This window comes from Gossypium arboreum, chromosome 8 (genome assembly GCF_025698485.1).
Source record: "Gossypium arboreum isolate Shixiya-1 chromosome 8, ASM2569848v2, whole genome shotgun sequence".
NCBI lineage: Eukaryota > Viridiplantae > Streptophyta > Magnoliopsida > Malvales > Malvaceae > Gossypium > Gossypium arboreum.
This window is the reverse complement of record NC_069077.1, coordinates 4210313-4225003: the sequence shown is the minus strand read 5'-3', so window position 1 is coordinate 4225003 and position 14691 is coordinate 4210313. Positions and strand designations below refer to the sequence as shown.

The following is a 14691-nucleotide window of genomic DNA, read 5'->3' as shown; positions in this document are numbered from 1 at the left end:
CTTGCTTACATTCATCTCGAGTAACATAGGGATGATCATAAAAATGTCTCCATATTTAAATAACTTATGCCGGTAATAACGCCTATTTTCCATTGGCTGTTTCCTACGAGAAAACCAGCAGAAATTTGCTGGAAAACTTTTGGTTCTTCGCCATTGCCATATCTCCAAAGCTAAACGGCCGCGTCAATTAAATCTATTTTGTTCATATAAATAAACATTTGATCAATGGAGACCTACAATTATCGTAAAAAAAAAAAAAAAAAACTAAGGAAATGGATCCCAAACTGCATGGAGCTTTAATAACAGGTGACGAGGATGCCTTACATGAATTCACATCGGAATCGGATTCAGATTCAGCCTTTTTGCAGGTGACAACCGAGAAAGACAACGTTCTTCACCTTGCTGCCAAATATAATCAGAATCGTATGGCCGAAGAGATGATTACTAAGTTTCCGACATTGGTGTCGCTGGTGAATCAAAAGAACTCCAAAGGCGACACTCCATTGCACGTTGCAGCGAGGTCGGGGAGTTTCGAAACAGCTCAAATACTAGTAAACTGTGCAAACAGTGGGGAAATCGAAGCCGGCCAAAGGGCTACAAGGATAGTGAACAGGGTGAACGATACTGCACTTCATGATGCTGCAAGAAATGGGCATCTTCCGATTGCGGAATTGTTGATTAGAGGAGACCCTGAGTTACCTGATTTGACAAATGAGGCTGGAGAATCCCCTCTCTTCATTGCTGTGGATAAAAAACATGTTGATATCGCTGAAATTATCTTACAAGTTGCTCGAGTTTTCTCTTTTGCAGGGAGAAATAGCATGAATGTTTTACATGCAGCTGTTATTCGATCGCAGGACGAAGGTAATTCCTAGAGTTTCCGAAAGTTTTACAAACGTAACCTGTAATCAAACCAATCAGATCATCTATTTCTAGTCCAACCAGTTTTCTCGGAGTGCAGTTCAATCTCTTTGTCCAACTGATATATCGATCATTTCTTGATCTAACCTGTCTGACTGGCTGGTCCAATCCAGTTCTAATGTTCTGCTCATTAATCATTTTGAAAGCTAGTCAACATGATAGTGTTAAGCAGTATTATCCCATGCCTGTTAAGTATTAAGATTTCGGGTTTGTCAATTTTGTACAACTTAGTGTTGTTATCTTATTACCCTTTCAGTTCTGAGAATATCTTCGTACATGGTGAAGCTTCAGAGTCCAATGAATTACCTTACCAATATGTCATTCAAGCACTCTTTCAAGTTCTCTTCCTTTGGACCTTCCGCCCTCATTCAGGCTGCCTCCCAAAACCAAACTTATAGAGGTAAAGTTCATCACAAATCACATTTTAAAAAAATGTACTCGTATTCACACTTTCACGTCTTTCTTCTCTGCCTAGATTTTGTCGTAAAATTGACGAAAACACGTCGGTCGGCACTCTCCGAAACTGATAAATTCGGATGGACACCAATACACTACACAGCCCACTTCGGTGCCGTCGACATTTTCAAGGTGTTTTTAGACCACATCGATTCTTCAACCGCTCGTAAAAGAGATAAACAAGGAATGACCGTAATTCACATTGCTGCAAGAGAAGGCGAAGTCACCATACTAAAAGAGCTGGCATATAATTTTCCGGAAATCTGGGATTTACAAGATAATAAAGGCCAAACAGCTTTTCACCTTGCGGTTGAAAGAGGGAAACTCGATTGTGTAAAGTTTATTCTTGCCACTAAGCTTTCGCATTATGGGCTTATAAACCAGAAGGACAATGAAGGTAACACCGCGTTACATCTTGCCACAATACATGGAAAGAACCAGCAAATCTTTTAGTTGCTGATAAAAGATTGTAGGGTGGACAAGTCAGCTAGAAACATAGAGGGTTTCACTGTCATCGACATTATTTTGTTGAAGGAGTATGGTTACTTTGAAAAGGTATGGAATTGATCCCTGAGTGTAATTTTGCTTTATATTTAATGGGTAAAAATATCCTCAGGTCCCTCTCAATTTTGATATAATCAAACGGGTCATTTCATTTTAAAAAAAATAGAATAATTTAATCTAAAACCAATTAATAATTCATCAATTTTATATAATTTTAATTAATATAATAATAAATTTAATCTTACAGTATTTACAAAGTCTATCTATATTTAAATATATTTTTATATAATTTATTCAGAATCAAAATCAAATTAACATAATATATAAACATCAATGATTTAATTTATTATTATATCAACCAAAATGATGTACAATTATTTGTTTTAAAATTGATAATATTAAATTACTTAATTTGTTAAAACAACAATAAAATTGAAAAATATTTCTACTTATTTAATTTGAGGAGTTTTTAATCCTTGGAAATTTTTTATTAGGTAAACAAGCATAATCAAATCTAAAGCTCAAATAATTGGATATTTATCTCAAATTGAGCTACTTACAGACTTGGATTACAATGAGTGTTGCAAGCAATGGAGGTCTAGAAAGCTTAGAACATGCAATCAACAAGGACGGAAGAAAAACAAGATCTACTGAGTCGACGACAACAAATCAAGAACAACCACAAACAACATGGTTCCCTGTCGCCATTGAAGCCCAACCACAACTTATTCCCAACAAAAGACCCGAACCTGCAGCGATGAAGAAACCAAGCTCCGATCAACTCCATACCATCGCCAGCATAAACTTACTGGTGACAACACTAATCGCCACCATCTCATTCGCCGCGGGTTTCACCATGCCTGGTGGGTACAAAAGCGACGGCCCCGAGGAAGGAATGGCGATTTTAAGCAGAAAATTGGCTTTTAGAGTGTTTGTGATAGCTAATGCGTTGGCCTTTTGCTTCTCGTCCACATCGATGTTCCTCCATTACTGCAAATCGTTTGTGGAAAAACTCGACGCCCATGCATTTTATACGTATATTACTTCGTTGTTAACGAGTTATGGGATTACTGCAATGGTGATAGCTTTTGTTTCAGGCACTTATGCAGCATTGTCTGATTCTCCTGGACTTGCTAAAGCTGTTCTTTCCATTGGGCGTTCATTCTTTGGGCTTCAACTTCTTGTTTATTTTAAATGAATTTAATGTTAGAACTATGTATATGAATGAAAGAAACGTGATTTTGTTTTGTAAATAAATGCCGACAAATAAGGCTTGTTGAATGCATTGTGAATTAACACTGATTAATTTATTCAATGGCTAATCATGATATGATCCATGCACAAAGCCACAATCTAGAATAAAAGCAGAACCAGCAACTGGTGTTAGGCCATAACCATAGCTTGAGAACACTGGGACAGGACAGGCTCATGATCACATCCTAGGTTTATGGCATTATCATAAGAAAGAAGGGGATGTTGGTCATATTTATAGACATGATAACAAGTTAGCTACTGATTGAAAACCTGACTATGTTGATCATGTGTAACGACGTAAAAAATTTCTCTTTCGGTCGCTAATTGAGGCGATTATTTAAAAATTTAAAAATTGACTTTCGATTTTATTAAAAAAGGGAGTCGCCACCGATTTTTTTTCTAGGTGTGACCGAACACCTAATAAATCATCCTTTTTTAGAAAAGAAAACTTATTCTTCCACAAAAATGAAGGCCGAATTTAGGTCTACGTCAAAAGTCAGAGTAACATTGGGTTCGAGAGTCGGTTACGAGCGAGGAAGGTATTAGCACCCTCGCGACGCCCAAAATTAGTATCTTATTAAACACGTGTTGTCTTGATTTTCAAAAATACGAATTCAATTTGACATTTAAGTGTGATCCGATTGAAGGAAATGAGAAGTTGTAAGTTTTTGATTTTTTAGAAGAATATCCCGTTTTTAACACGAGCCGACTAACTTCACTCAACATAGCGATGAAATCAATGACTTAATGTTAAAATCGGTACATTGCCTTATTCTTAAAATTAAAATGTAAAAAGTTTCTAAAATGATAGTAAAAAAATCTAAGAATATTATTGTAAAAAATGCGAATAGTGATGTGAATAATATAAAATATTAAAATATCAAAATATTAGAATAATAATAATTAATATTGACAAATAAAAATAAAATAGAAATAAAAGGTGTACATAACATATATATTAGAAATAACAATGATGTTTAAAAATAATACTATTAATAATATTACATAAATATGTACATATATAAAAAATAAATACGTGATAATATTAAAAATATGTACATAATATAATTAAAATATATACATAAGATAACATGTAAATATATATATATATATATATAAATAATATAGTATTAAAGATATATACATAAAATAGTATAATATATATATATACGTAATATAGAATTTAGAATATTCCTAATATATTAAAAGAATATATATAATATAATATTAAGAAATATAATAATAACAAAAAAGAGAGAGGAGAGAGTGGGTGATTTCCGGCCACAAGGCCGGCCACCGTCCGATCACGGACCTCATGCCGCCATCATCGGTGCCACACCAGTACACGGCAATGGGACCTCAAAAAAACTTTTTCGGTAAAAATGGATAAGCTTCCTCCTTTTATTTTTACTTTCGGATAAAAGAAACAAAATAAGATTGAAAAAAAAATGATAAGCAAACAAAGAACTTAAAACGAGAATAGACGAAGAAACCTCTTTTGCTTTGATCTTTGATTAATCTCCAAAAAAACTACTCTAAAACTAGCCTTTACAATAACTCTTCTCCTTGATTACTCTCAAAAATCCTTTACAATAACTTTCTCCCCCAAAACTTCTTCCTCTTTAAATACAAAATATGAGAAGGCTTATATAGCCATTTACAAAATATTTTTTTATTGTTTATGTCTTCATTTGTAGGTACAAGTGGTGGTGGAGCAAGTGTGGCTAGTGGAGTAGGTAGTAGAGCAATTGTGGCTAGTGGAGTTGGTGGTAGCAAAGGCTAGGATTTAGTTGAGGAAAGTTTAGGTTGTGGGCTAGGGTTTTTTATTTTGATTTGGGCTTAGGGTTTGGGCCATTGGGGTTTTGATGTAAATTGGGCTTTGGGTAGTTAAGATTTTGGGTTTTGGGTTTAATTTTGGTGGGTTAGGTAAGGTTAAATTGGGTTTTGATATAAATGGGTTAAAATTAGCCTACAACACCATGAATTGGCATTATCATAAAATAATGAATTCTCTGTTTCAAAAAACCAAGAGCTTGGCGATAATCTGGAATTGGCTGTGTTAGACAACCATGAGAAGGGAACTGATTTTGTCCAAGATTTGCAGCACCAAATTGTATTGAGGCACTGTTTGTTTTATTAAAAATGACTTCCTAAAAATAATTTCTAGAAAATAATTTATTTTTCTGGTGTTTGGATGAATCTATGTAAAATATATTCTGTTGTTAGGTAGATTTCTTAAAAATATTTCATAAAAGTTGTTTTCAATCAAACAAACATACATTTGAGATTTTCTTTTTTTCATTTTTAATTGAATTTATTTTTATCTATAATTTTATATTTTATATTATTTTTGCATATATTAAAAATATTATGTTAAAAATGATTCATTACAACGTTATTTTTAATTACATGACTAGTAAGTTAGTATTTTTATTTAAAATGTGACATCAACAAAATTGATAAAAAACAATGTCAACAGTTAGATTTGATTTTTAAATTTGAAAAGTAAAGGTATTAAATTCTTGAAAATAAAAGTACAAAGACTAAATTACAAATCATGAAGTGTACATAGACTTATAACATATTTTAACATTTATACTACAAAATATTTATTATTAATATATTTATAATTGTAATAAATATTTATTATTAAAATGGACCCTTAGCTTGTAGTATTGAAAATATTCAATATTAATATTTTAATATTGACTTATCCTTAACTTGTAAATTATTTTCCGTTGACCAAACTATTTTCTATGAAACAAACACAGGAAAATGTAACAAACGGAGCATTAGTTTCCCTCTTGTACTCAAAATTCAATGATAAGTTGCACTACTTCTAACAGGGTGGTAGAGTTTGCAATAGTCCTTAGTTCACATGGGAAAGAGGCTTAACGATGGCAACCAACGTTTGTGGGAGACTAGACCAATGTGTGGCGAACTTGAACTGGTGGTCTCTTTTTCCACTCTACTTAGTCCAGCACCTGGTATACCCCGGTTTGGATCACTACACATTAATCATTTGTACTGAAGATTTTATTTCTCGAGCTAGACTATCCAATTCTACAAGGAATTTCAGAATGGAGGCCTCTTGAGTTATGGAGGAAAGCTGCCAAGGTGAGGTCGAGAGGTCATGGGACCTTTCCTATGGTACTGTTATGGAAAAAATAAAAACTATGGGATCTAATTTAATGAGTTGATTCTAAGAAATTCATATTAATCGAGTTAAACTTAAGAATGATCTCCAGAGGAAATTAGAGTCATTGTCAAATAAGATCCGACTACTGCAGTACTTAAAGAGACTATAAATTAAATGTAAACTTGTATTACTGATGAGATTGACGAGGAAGTCTGTAACGCCCCAATTTTCGAGAATTCTGTGAATGTTGGCATAGGTTTAATTATGTTAGTGGGCCTCTAGAAGGCCCAAGCTTAAGATAGAACCCGGCAATTTTAGTTAATTTTTGTTCCATAAGAAAAAGGGGGTGAAATTATGAAATAGGACCTATGTGAAAATGTTTGAAAATGCTATAGGCTAAATTGAAGTGGCCAAATAAATAGGAGTGCAAAATAGGAGGATTTGCATGACAAACCTCCCATTTTACATGAAGTGGCCAGCTATCATGTTGTTGTAGACAATATGAGCACTTGATATCCATAATTCATGGTACAAATTGATAATGAGTTAGGTAAATGTTCCATGATAATGGATTAGGTAAATATTCCATGATAATGGGTTAGGTAAATGTTCCATGATAATGGTTTAGGTAAATGTTCCATGAAGGGCATTTCATGTCTTTTGTATTAAAGAATTAAATGGATGAAATATGAAATTCTATTAAAAGAAAAAGGGGTGAAAAGAACAAAGTTTTGTCCATCTTTGTTCATCATAGCCAAAAGTTAGAGAAGAGAAAGGAGAGGAGAAAGCTCTTGAATGTTCGGTCACTTGGGGAAGAAAATTGAAGGTAAGTTCATGGTAGTTTGCTTCTATCTTGATGTTCATGAGTTCTTATTGATTCTACCTTAACTCTTGAAGCATATTTTGGTTTTTAGTTGTGTTGTGAGCATTTAGTCATGAATTAAAATGAAGGAAATGGTTGTTGTTTCATGTTCTTTTGATGAAAAATAGAAGATAGGTGAAGTTGAGCCAAACAAATGAGCATGCATGTGCCTTAGATGCTAAAGGGAAAAATCGGCTAACATGTTGTGCTTTAAAATGATGAAATGGAGATTATACTTAGGTAAAATCATAGATATGTGATGATTGATTGGTGATAAACATGTTTAAATAACATGCATGCAAGGTATGTGTGAAAGAGTGATTTGGTAATAAATCTGCTTGGGATAGCAGTAGTAACGTGACTTTAGAAAATCACCATAAATTGTAGGAGATGAATTAGAAGCTGAATAAATTATTTAATTAAAGCTTAATGAGTCTGTACAATGAGAAATTTGATTCGTAATGAAAAGTGGTCAGATTAGTCAAATAGTAAAACATGGGAAAACTTTGAGAACAATCTGGTATTGATTGGCTAAACCAAAAATTCTGAAAATTTTATGGATAGAAGATATATGAGTCTATTTTCAGGAAAAATTAACGGCACTTGATTTGGAGTTTTGTAGCTCCAGTTATAAATAATTTAGTGACTGTTACTCAGGAAGACAGCTTGTAGTGAAATTATGATTATGTGGTAAACATTGACAAAAATTTGTTAATGAGTTGCTTATTGATTTCTTATAAGCTTACTATGATCTGTAGGTGTGGTTGGCCAAATATTGTAAGGGGTTAATACGTAGTTTGTATTTGAATAGTTAGATTAACGTGTTAGTAATCCAATTGTAAGCGGTTCGTGTGTGGATCTCGTCAGCATATCATCACAAATAGGTGTGTAACTAACACCCTCTTATAGACTAGATCAGCACAAGCCGAAAAGCCGAAATGCCCAAAAGCCGGCATTTTGAGATCTTGCGAGTGTGTGAAAGCTCATGAGATTAATAATTTGATGTATATGGTAAATTAAAGTGATAAGACTGCAGAGTGCGTGATTCTGTGCATTTCGATATTTTTGGGCTTAATGGGCCAAAAACGGGATAATGGGCTAACGGGCCCAAATTGGTAAGAAAACGCGGTAAGTGTTTTTGATCGTACGTAAATAGCTATGTTATGTATGAAAACCTTAAGAATAGTTAAATTTCTTGAATACCCCTATGTATACAAAATTACCATTATACCCCTAGAGTTACTTTTGACTGAAAAGCATGACGATCTGATTCTGTATGATGTATGCCATGATTATATATCTGTTGCATGGGGTGTAGCACCCCAAACCCGGCCCAGAAGTTATGGCCGGATCCGGCATGCCACATCAAAACGTAAAAAAAAAAAATTTCCATTCTAAGTCCAGAAAATCGTACTTGATGTTCAAAAGATTAATTCATTAAGGGTTAAAGTGAAAGGAAGCTGTACACCAGGTAGGAAACCGGAAAAGAGGTGGTGAGTCCATCGGACTGCTTAAGTACCAAGCTCCCTTCGGATCCAATCCTAGATATGCATACCGCTATTGCCACACCTTAACGTCATGGATATTTCTAGGAAACCGATTTGATTAAGTCATTTTTAGGAAAAGTGATTAATTTTGGAAAATACTTTCATTGCGGAAGCTTTGCTTGTTGTCGTGTTATTTTGAAATCAACTGTTGTTTTTGAAAACGCCCTAAAGCTATCCAATATCAACAGTTAAAATAAGTATTACCTATCTTAGTAATACATATTAAAACCATCAAAAATAAATAAGCGGCCTTATTACATTTAAAAGCCTAAAACCTCAAACGTAATTAAAAGGATGTCCAGTTCACGGAAGAAAATCAAACTTTCGAGCGGGTGGCCACTCAAATTCCCTCACGACTCAAGTCCACTATGGTTGGGGATTTCTGCGTGGATGAAAATAAAAGGGTGAGTTTGAGGAAACTCGGTGTGTAAGGAAAACCCATTCAAAGCCTAAGTCACTCAAGCCCATTGGGCCTAAGCCCATTCGAGTAATGATGGTCTTGGGCGAGCCCTTTTGATTACAATAAAGCGGGCCTTAGCCCCTTATTCAGATAACGGTATGCCCATAGGCCCATTTCAAAATACATGCAACATCGGTAAACATATGCAAGCCCATTTGGGTATGTGGTCTTGGGCGAGCCCTTTTCAGATTACAATAAACCGGGCCTTAGCCCTTATTCAGATAATGATATGGCCCATAGGCCCATTTCAAAATACATACAACATCAGTAAACATATGCAAGCCCATTTGGGTAATAGTGGTCTGGGCGAGCCCTTTTCAGATTACAATAAAGCGGGCCTTAGCCCCTTATTCAGATAATGATGGCCCATAGGCCCATTTCAAAATACATGCAACATCGAGAAACATATGCAAGCCCATTTGGGGAGACTACTCAACCCACTAACCACTACACTCCACCCGTACCAGCCATACACTCCATGTGGGAATAGCTCAACCCACCCATTAACACTCCACGATTCTTGCCTTTGCTTTCGATTATGATAAATTGAGGCAAAGCCTCCAAGATGCGTGGACAAGCCACTTTCAGTACTTCCTCCGTCAATATCCCAATCCCATGCATCAGATAATAACAACATGGCATGCAGTAAATAACATCAGTCAAACATGCATTTAGGTCAATTTAACCTTAGGGGTATTTCGGTAATTTATCTACTAGGGGTAAAACTGTAAATTTTCCACTTTTAAAGGTATTTCAGTAATTTATCTATTTTAGGGTTTTTCATGCATATTCCTACCTTTCACGTACTAACAGAATTACGTACCGAGGGTTCTTACCGAATTGGGCCCGTTGGCCCATCATTCTAATTTTGGCCCATTAAGCCCAAAAATATCGAGGGCACAGAAATCATGCACTTTGCAGTCCAAACATTGCAGCTTACCAAAAACATTAATCGATTTACCTCACGAGCATTCGCACACTTTCATAAATCTAGAAAATACGGTTTTCGGCATTTCGACTTTTTGATCTAGACTAAGAAAGAGGTGTTAGTTACACACTTGTTTGTGACGATATCTTGACGAGATCCACACGAACCGCCTACAATTGGATTACTAACACGTTAATCTAACTATTCAAATACAAACTATGTATTAACCCCTTACAATATTCGGCCAACCACACCTACAGATCATAGTAAGCTTATAAGAAATCAATAAGCAACTCATTAACAAATTTTTGTCAATGTTTACCACATAATCATAATTTCACTGCAACCTGTCTTCCTGAGCAACAGTCACTAAATTATTTATAACTGGAACTATGAAACTCCAAATCAAGTGCCGTTAATTTTCCCTGAAAATAGACTCATATATCTTCTATCCATAAAATTTTCAGAATTTTTGGTTTAGCCAATCAATACCAGATTTTTCTCAAAGTTTCTCATGTTTCACTGTTTGACTAATCTGACCACCCTTCATTACGAATCAAATTTCTCATTGTACAGAATTCAAAATATGTTCTCGTTTATTCCATTTGAAACTAGACTCATTAAGCTTTAATTACATAATTTATTCAGCTTCTAATTCATCTCCCACAATTTATGGTGATTTTCCAAAGTCACGTTACTGCTGCTATCCCAAGCAGATTTATTACCAAATCACTCTTTCATACACCTATCTTGCATGCATGTTATTTAAACATGTATATCACCAATCAATCATCACATATCTATGATTTTTACTTAAGCATAATCTCTATTTCATCATTTCAAAGCACAACATGTTAGCCGATTTTTCCCTTTAGCATCTAAGGCACATGCATGCTCATTTGTTTGGCTCAACTTCACATATCTTTCATTTTTCATCAAAAGAACATGAAACAATAACCATTTCCTTCATTTTAATTCATGACCAAATGCTCACAACACAACCGAAAATCAAAATATACTTCAAGAGTTAAGGTAGAATCAAGAAGAACTCATGAACCTCAAAATAGAAGCAAGGTACCAAGAACTTACCTTCAATTTTTCTCCTCCTAATGACCGAATACTCAAGAGCTTTCTCCTCTCCTTTCTCTTCTCTAACTTTCAGCTATGATGAACAAAGATGGACAAAACTTTGTTCTTTTCACCCTTTTCTTTTAATAAAACTTCATATTTCATCCATTTAATTCTTTAATACAAAAGACATGAAATTCTTATCATGAAACATTTACCTAACCCATTATCATGAAACATTTACCTAACCCATTGTCATGGAACATTTACCTAACCTATTATCATGGAACATTTACCTAACCTATTATCATGAAACATTTACCTAACCTATTATCAATTTGTATCAATTTGTACCATAAATTATGGATATCAAGTGTACATTTTGTCTACAACAACATGATGGCTGGCCACTTCATGTAAAATGGGAGGTTTGTCATGCAAATCCTCCTATTTTGCACTCCTATTTATTTGGTCACTTCAATTTAGCCTATAGCATTTTCAAACATTTTCACATAGGTCCTATTTCATAATTTCATCCCCTTTTTGTTATGGAACAAAAATTAACTAAAATTGTCGGGTTCTATCTTAAGTTTGGGCTTTCTAGAGGCCCACTAACATAATTAAACCTATGCCAACATTCACAGGATTCCCGAAAATTGGGGCGTTACATGGGGACTTGGGTTATACTATAGAGGAAGCGTCCTGGTGGCTATGCCACAATTATCTGATCTGGTGGCTCTGCCACATATATCTGTCCTGGTGGCTATGCCACAATTATCTGATCTGGTGGCTCTGCCACATATATCTGTTCTGGTGGCTCTGCCACAATATCTGTACCTGGTGACTTCGTTACAATATCTGGCAGCCTCACAACGATTTCTGTGGTGTGTAGCGGTTGGGTGGGTCGAATAGTCTCCCCACATGGTGTAAGGCTGGTACGGGGGTGTTATGGATGAATCTCGGTTAGGTTTCTGCATAAACATGTAATATCTGTTCTGTTCTATTATGGGCCTATGGGCTTTATTCTGAATTCTGTTCTGGGCTAAGGCCAACTTATTCTATTTCTATGGTTTGAGCTGATATAGGCTATGGTTGGGTTAATTTACACACTGAGTTTCCCCAAACTCACCCCTTTTATTTTCATCCACGCAGGTAATCCCCAACCATAGTGGGCTTGGAGCTGTGAGGGAATTCGGAGTGGCCACCCGTTCTGAAAGTTTTGATTTTCTTCTAGTGAACTGGACATCCTTTTATTTACGTTTGAAGTTTTGGGTTTTTAAATGTAATAAGGCCGCTTATTTATTTTTGATGATTTTTATATGTTTTATTAAGATAGGTAATATTTATATTTAACTGTTGAAATTGGATAGCTTTAGGGCGCATTTTCAAAAACAGTAATTGATTTCAAAATAACACGAAAACAAGCAAAGCTTCCGCAATGAAGATATTTTCCAAAATTAATCGCTTTTCCTTAAAAGGACTTAATCAAATCGGTTTCCTAGAAATATACATGACGTTAAGGTATGGCAATGGCGGTTTGCATGTCTAGGATTGGATCCGAAGAGAGTTTGGTACTTAAGCAATCCGATGGACTCACCTCTTCTATTATGGATACCTACCTAATGCCCAGCTTCCATTCACTTGGTTAGTTTAACAAAAGTCGGCTTTTAAAACACTAAAAAGGGAACACGGGTTTTTGACTTCAAAGTGGCACGTCGGATTCTACCTTAACGTCTGGGCCGGGTTTGGGGTGCTACATTTAGTGGTATCAGAGTCTAGGTTGCAACAACTCGGCTGTGGAATAGGTTTATAAAAACAAAGATTTTCGAAAGTGAAAATTTTATAAAGAATGCGAAAAACTCGATTTTCAAAACTTAGATCTTTAGAAGGTGGCATTCCGAATCCCCGGCTCAAGTCTGTAAGTATTCTAAACTTTTCTGAATATTTTCCTGAATTATCTGTCTGTACTGAAACCCTACTAAGACACTCTAGATAGGATGATACTGAAACCATAGGAAAATCTGATAAGAGATTGAAACTGTAGCTAGACTTCGATTCTGCGAAAACAAACTTTGAATTATTGTCTGATTCATAAAACATCTGTAATAATCACTGGAATACTAAGTTAATACATAAAATTCGTAAACAGATAATACGATATGAGTACAAGAGCTACTCGTAGAAGAGGCCGTGGACGTGGCCGAGGAAGGGCTCGAGCGGTATCTTCATCTTCGAGACATATACCAGCGGCAGATGCACCGGTACCATCGGCAACAGAAGTGGAGTCTCATGATCGTGGTGCCGGGGATGACGCTCTGTCACAGGCAATGCTTCGTGTTCTGGAAAGGGTTGCTGAGACAAGTTCGGGCAACGAAATTCTATGATCGATTTCTGAACGACTCCGGGCCAACGGAGCGGAGATCTTTAGGGGTGTGTCTGGTATCGCCTCGAATGTGGCAGAATATTGGTTGGAGGCCACAGAACGAATTATGGATGACTTGGATTACTCTGTGGAGCAGAAGGTGAAGGGGCTATATCGGCTGCTTTCTGGGACGAGACTTACCAGTAGTGGCTCACTGTGAGAGAAGGAACCCTAGCTGATAGGGTAACTTGGGAACTGTTTAAGATGGCCTTTAAAGGGAAGTATGTTGGAGCAAGTTATGTGGACGCCCGCAGGAAGGAATTCCTAAATCTAGTGTAAGAAGGTAAAACAGTTACCGAGTACCCGGTATGCCGTGGGCATAGTTGCTCATAGTATGAGCAAAGTGTGCGCTTCGAGGATGGTCTTAGAGATGACCTCAGGGTGTTGATCGCTCCGCAGAAGGAGCGAGACTTCGCGGTCTTGGTGGAGAAGGCAAGGATCGCTGAGGAGGCTAAGCGTGCTGAAAAGCAAAATCGAGGGAAGGATCGGAACCATTTCTGGAGGGATTCAGGACCCTCGGATGGTGCAAATAGGATTATTAATAGAGCAAGAGTGGAGAAACCAGTTTGAGCAGTGCTGATGAATGTGGTCAGACCATCAATCTGTGGAAACTGTGGTAAGGTACATTTGGGCTAGTGTAGGAAGCGCTCGGTGCTTGTTTCCGATGTGGATCTATGGAGCATAGAGTGCGGATCGCCTCGAAAGTCGATCGAGTTCAAGTTCTTTGAGCAGAGGATTGCTCAACCCGTGAGGGTAGACCCCAACCACCGAGGCGTGTGGACAAGGTAGGGGTGAAAATAGAAGCGGTCGAGTCGGGGCACTGGCGGGGTGTCAAAATCTTTGAAGCTCGACAACCGACTTTGGTGTATCACACTCGTCGTCGAGAGGAGGCGGCCTTTTGACGTCATAAGCTGATGCGTTCTTGGTTTACGGCATGCCATAGGCGCCGGTGGATATTGGATCTACTCATTCCTATATTGCATGTGCCATATCTGGGTTGTTGGGTGGGCACTCGAGAAGATGGTGAGTGGGGTATCGTGTTAAGTCCTTTAGGTCATTTGGTTAGGGTAGACAAACTATATAGGGACGTACCCTTAGAAACTCAAGGCAAGGTTTTCCCTAGAGATCGA

At 36.4% G+C, this 14691-nt stretch overlaps 1 protein-coding gene across 1 annotated transcript; it reads left to right on the top strand.

Annotated features, from left to right (window-relative positions):
• The first annotated feature begins 272 nt into the window (after positions 1 to 272).
• Positions 273 to 14131, top strand: LOC108474796 (ankyrin repeat-containing protein At5g02620-like). The gene is made up of 6 exons (XM_017776817.2): positions 273 to 864; positions 1178 to 1321; positions 1397 to 1774; positions 1844 to 1932; positions 2444 to 3064; positions 13895 to 14131. Exons 1-6 carry the CDS (start codon positions 273 to 275, stop codon positions 14129 to 14131), a joined length of 2061 nt encoding a protein of 686 aa, XP_017632306.2.
• The last annotated feature ends 560 nt before the right edge of the window (positions 14132 to 14691 follow it).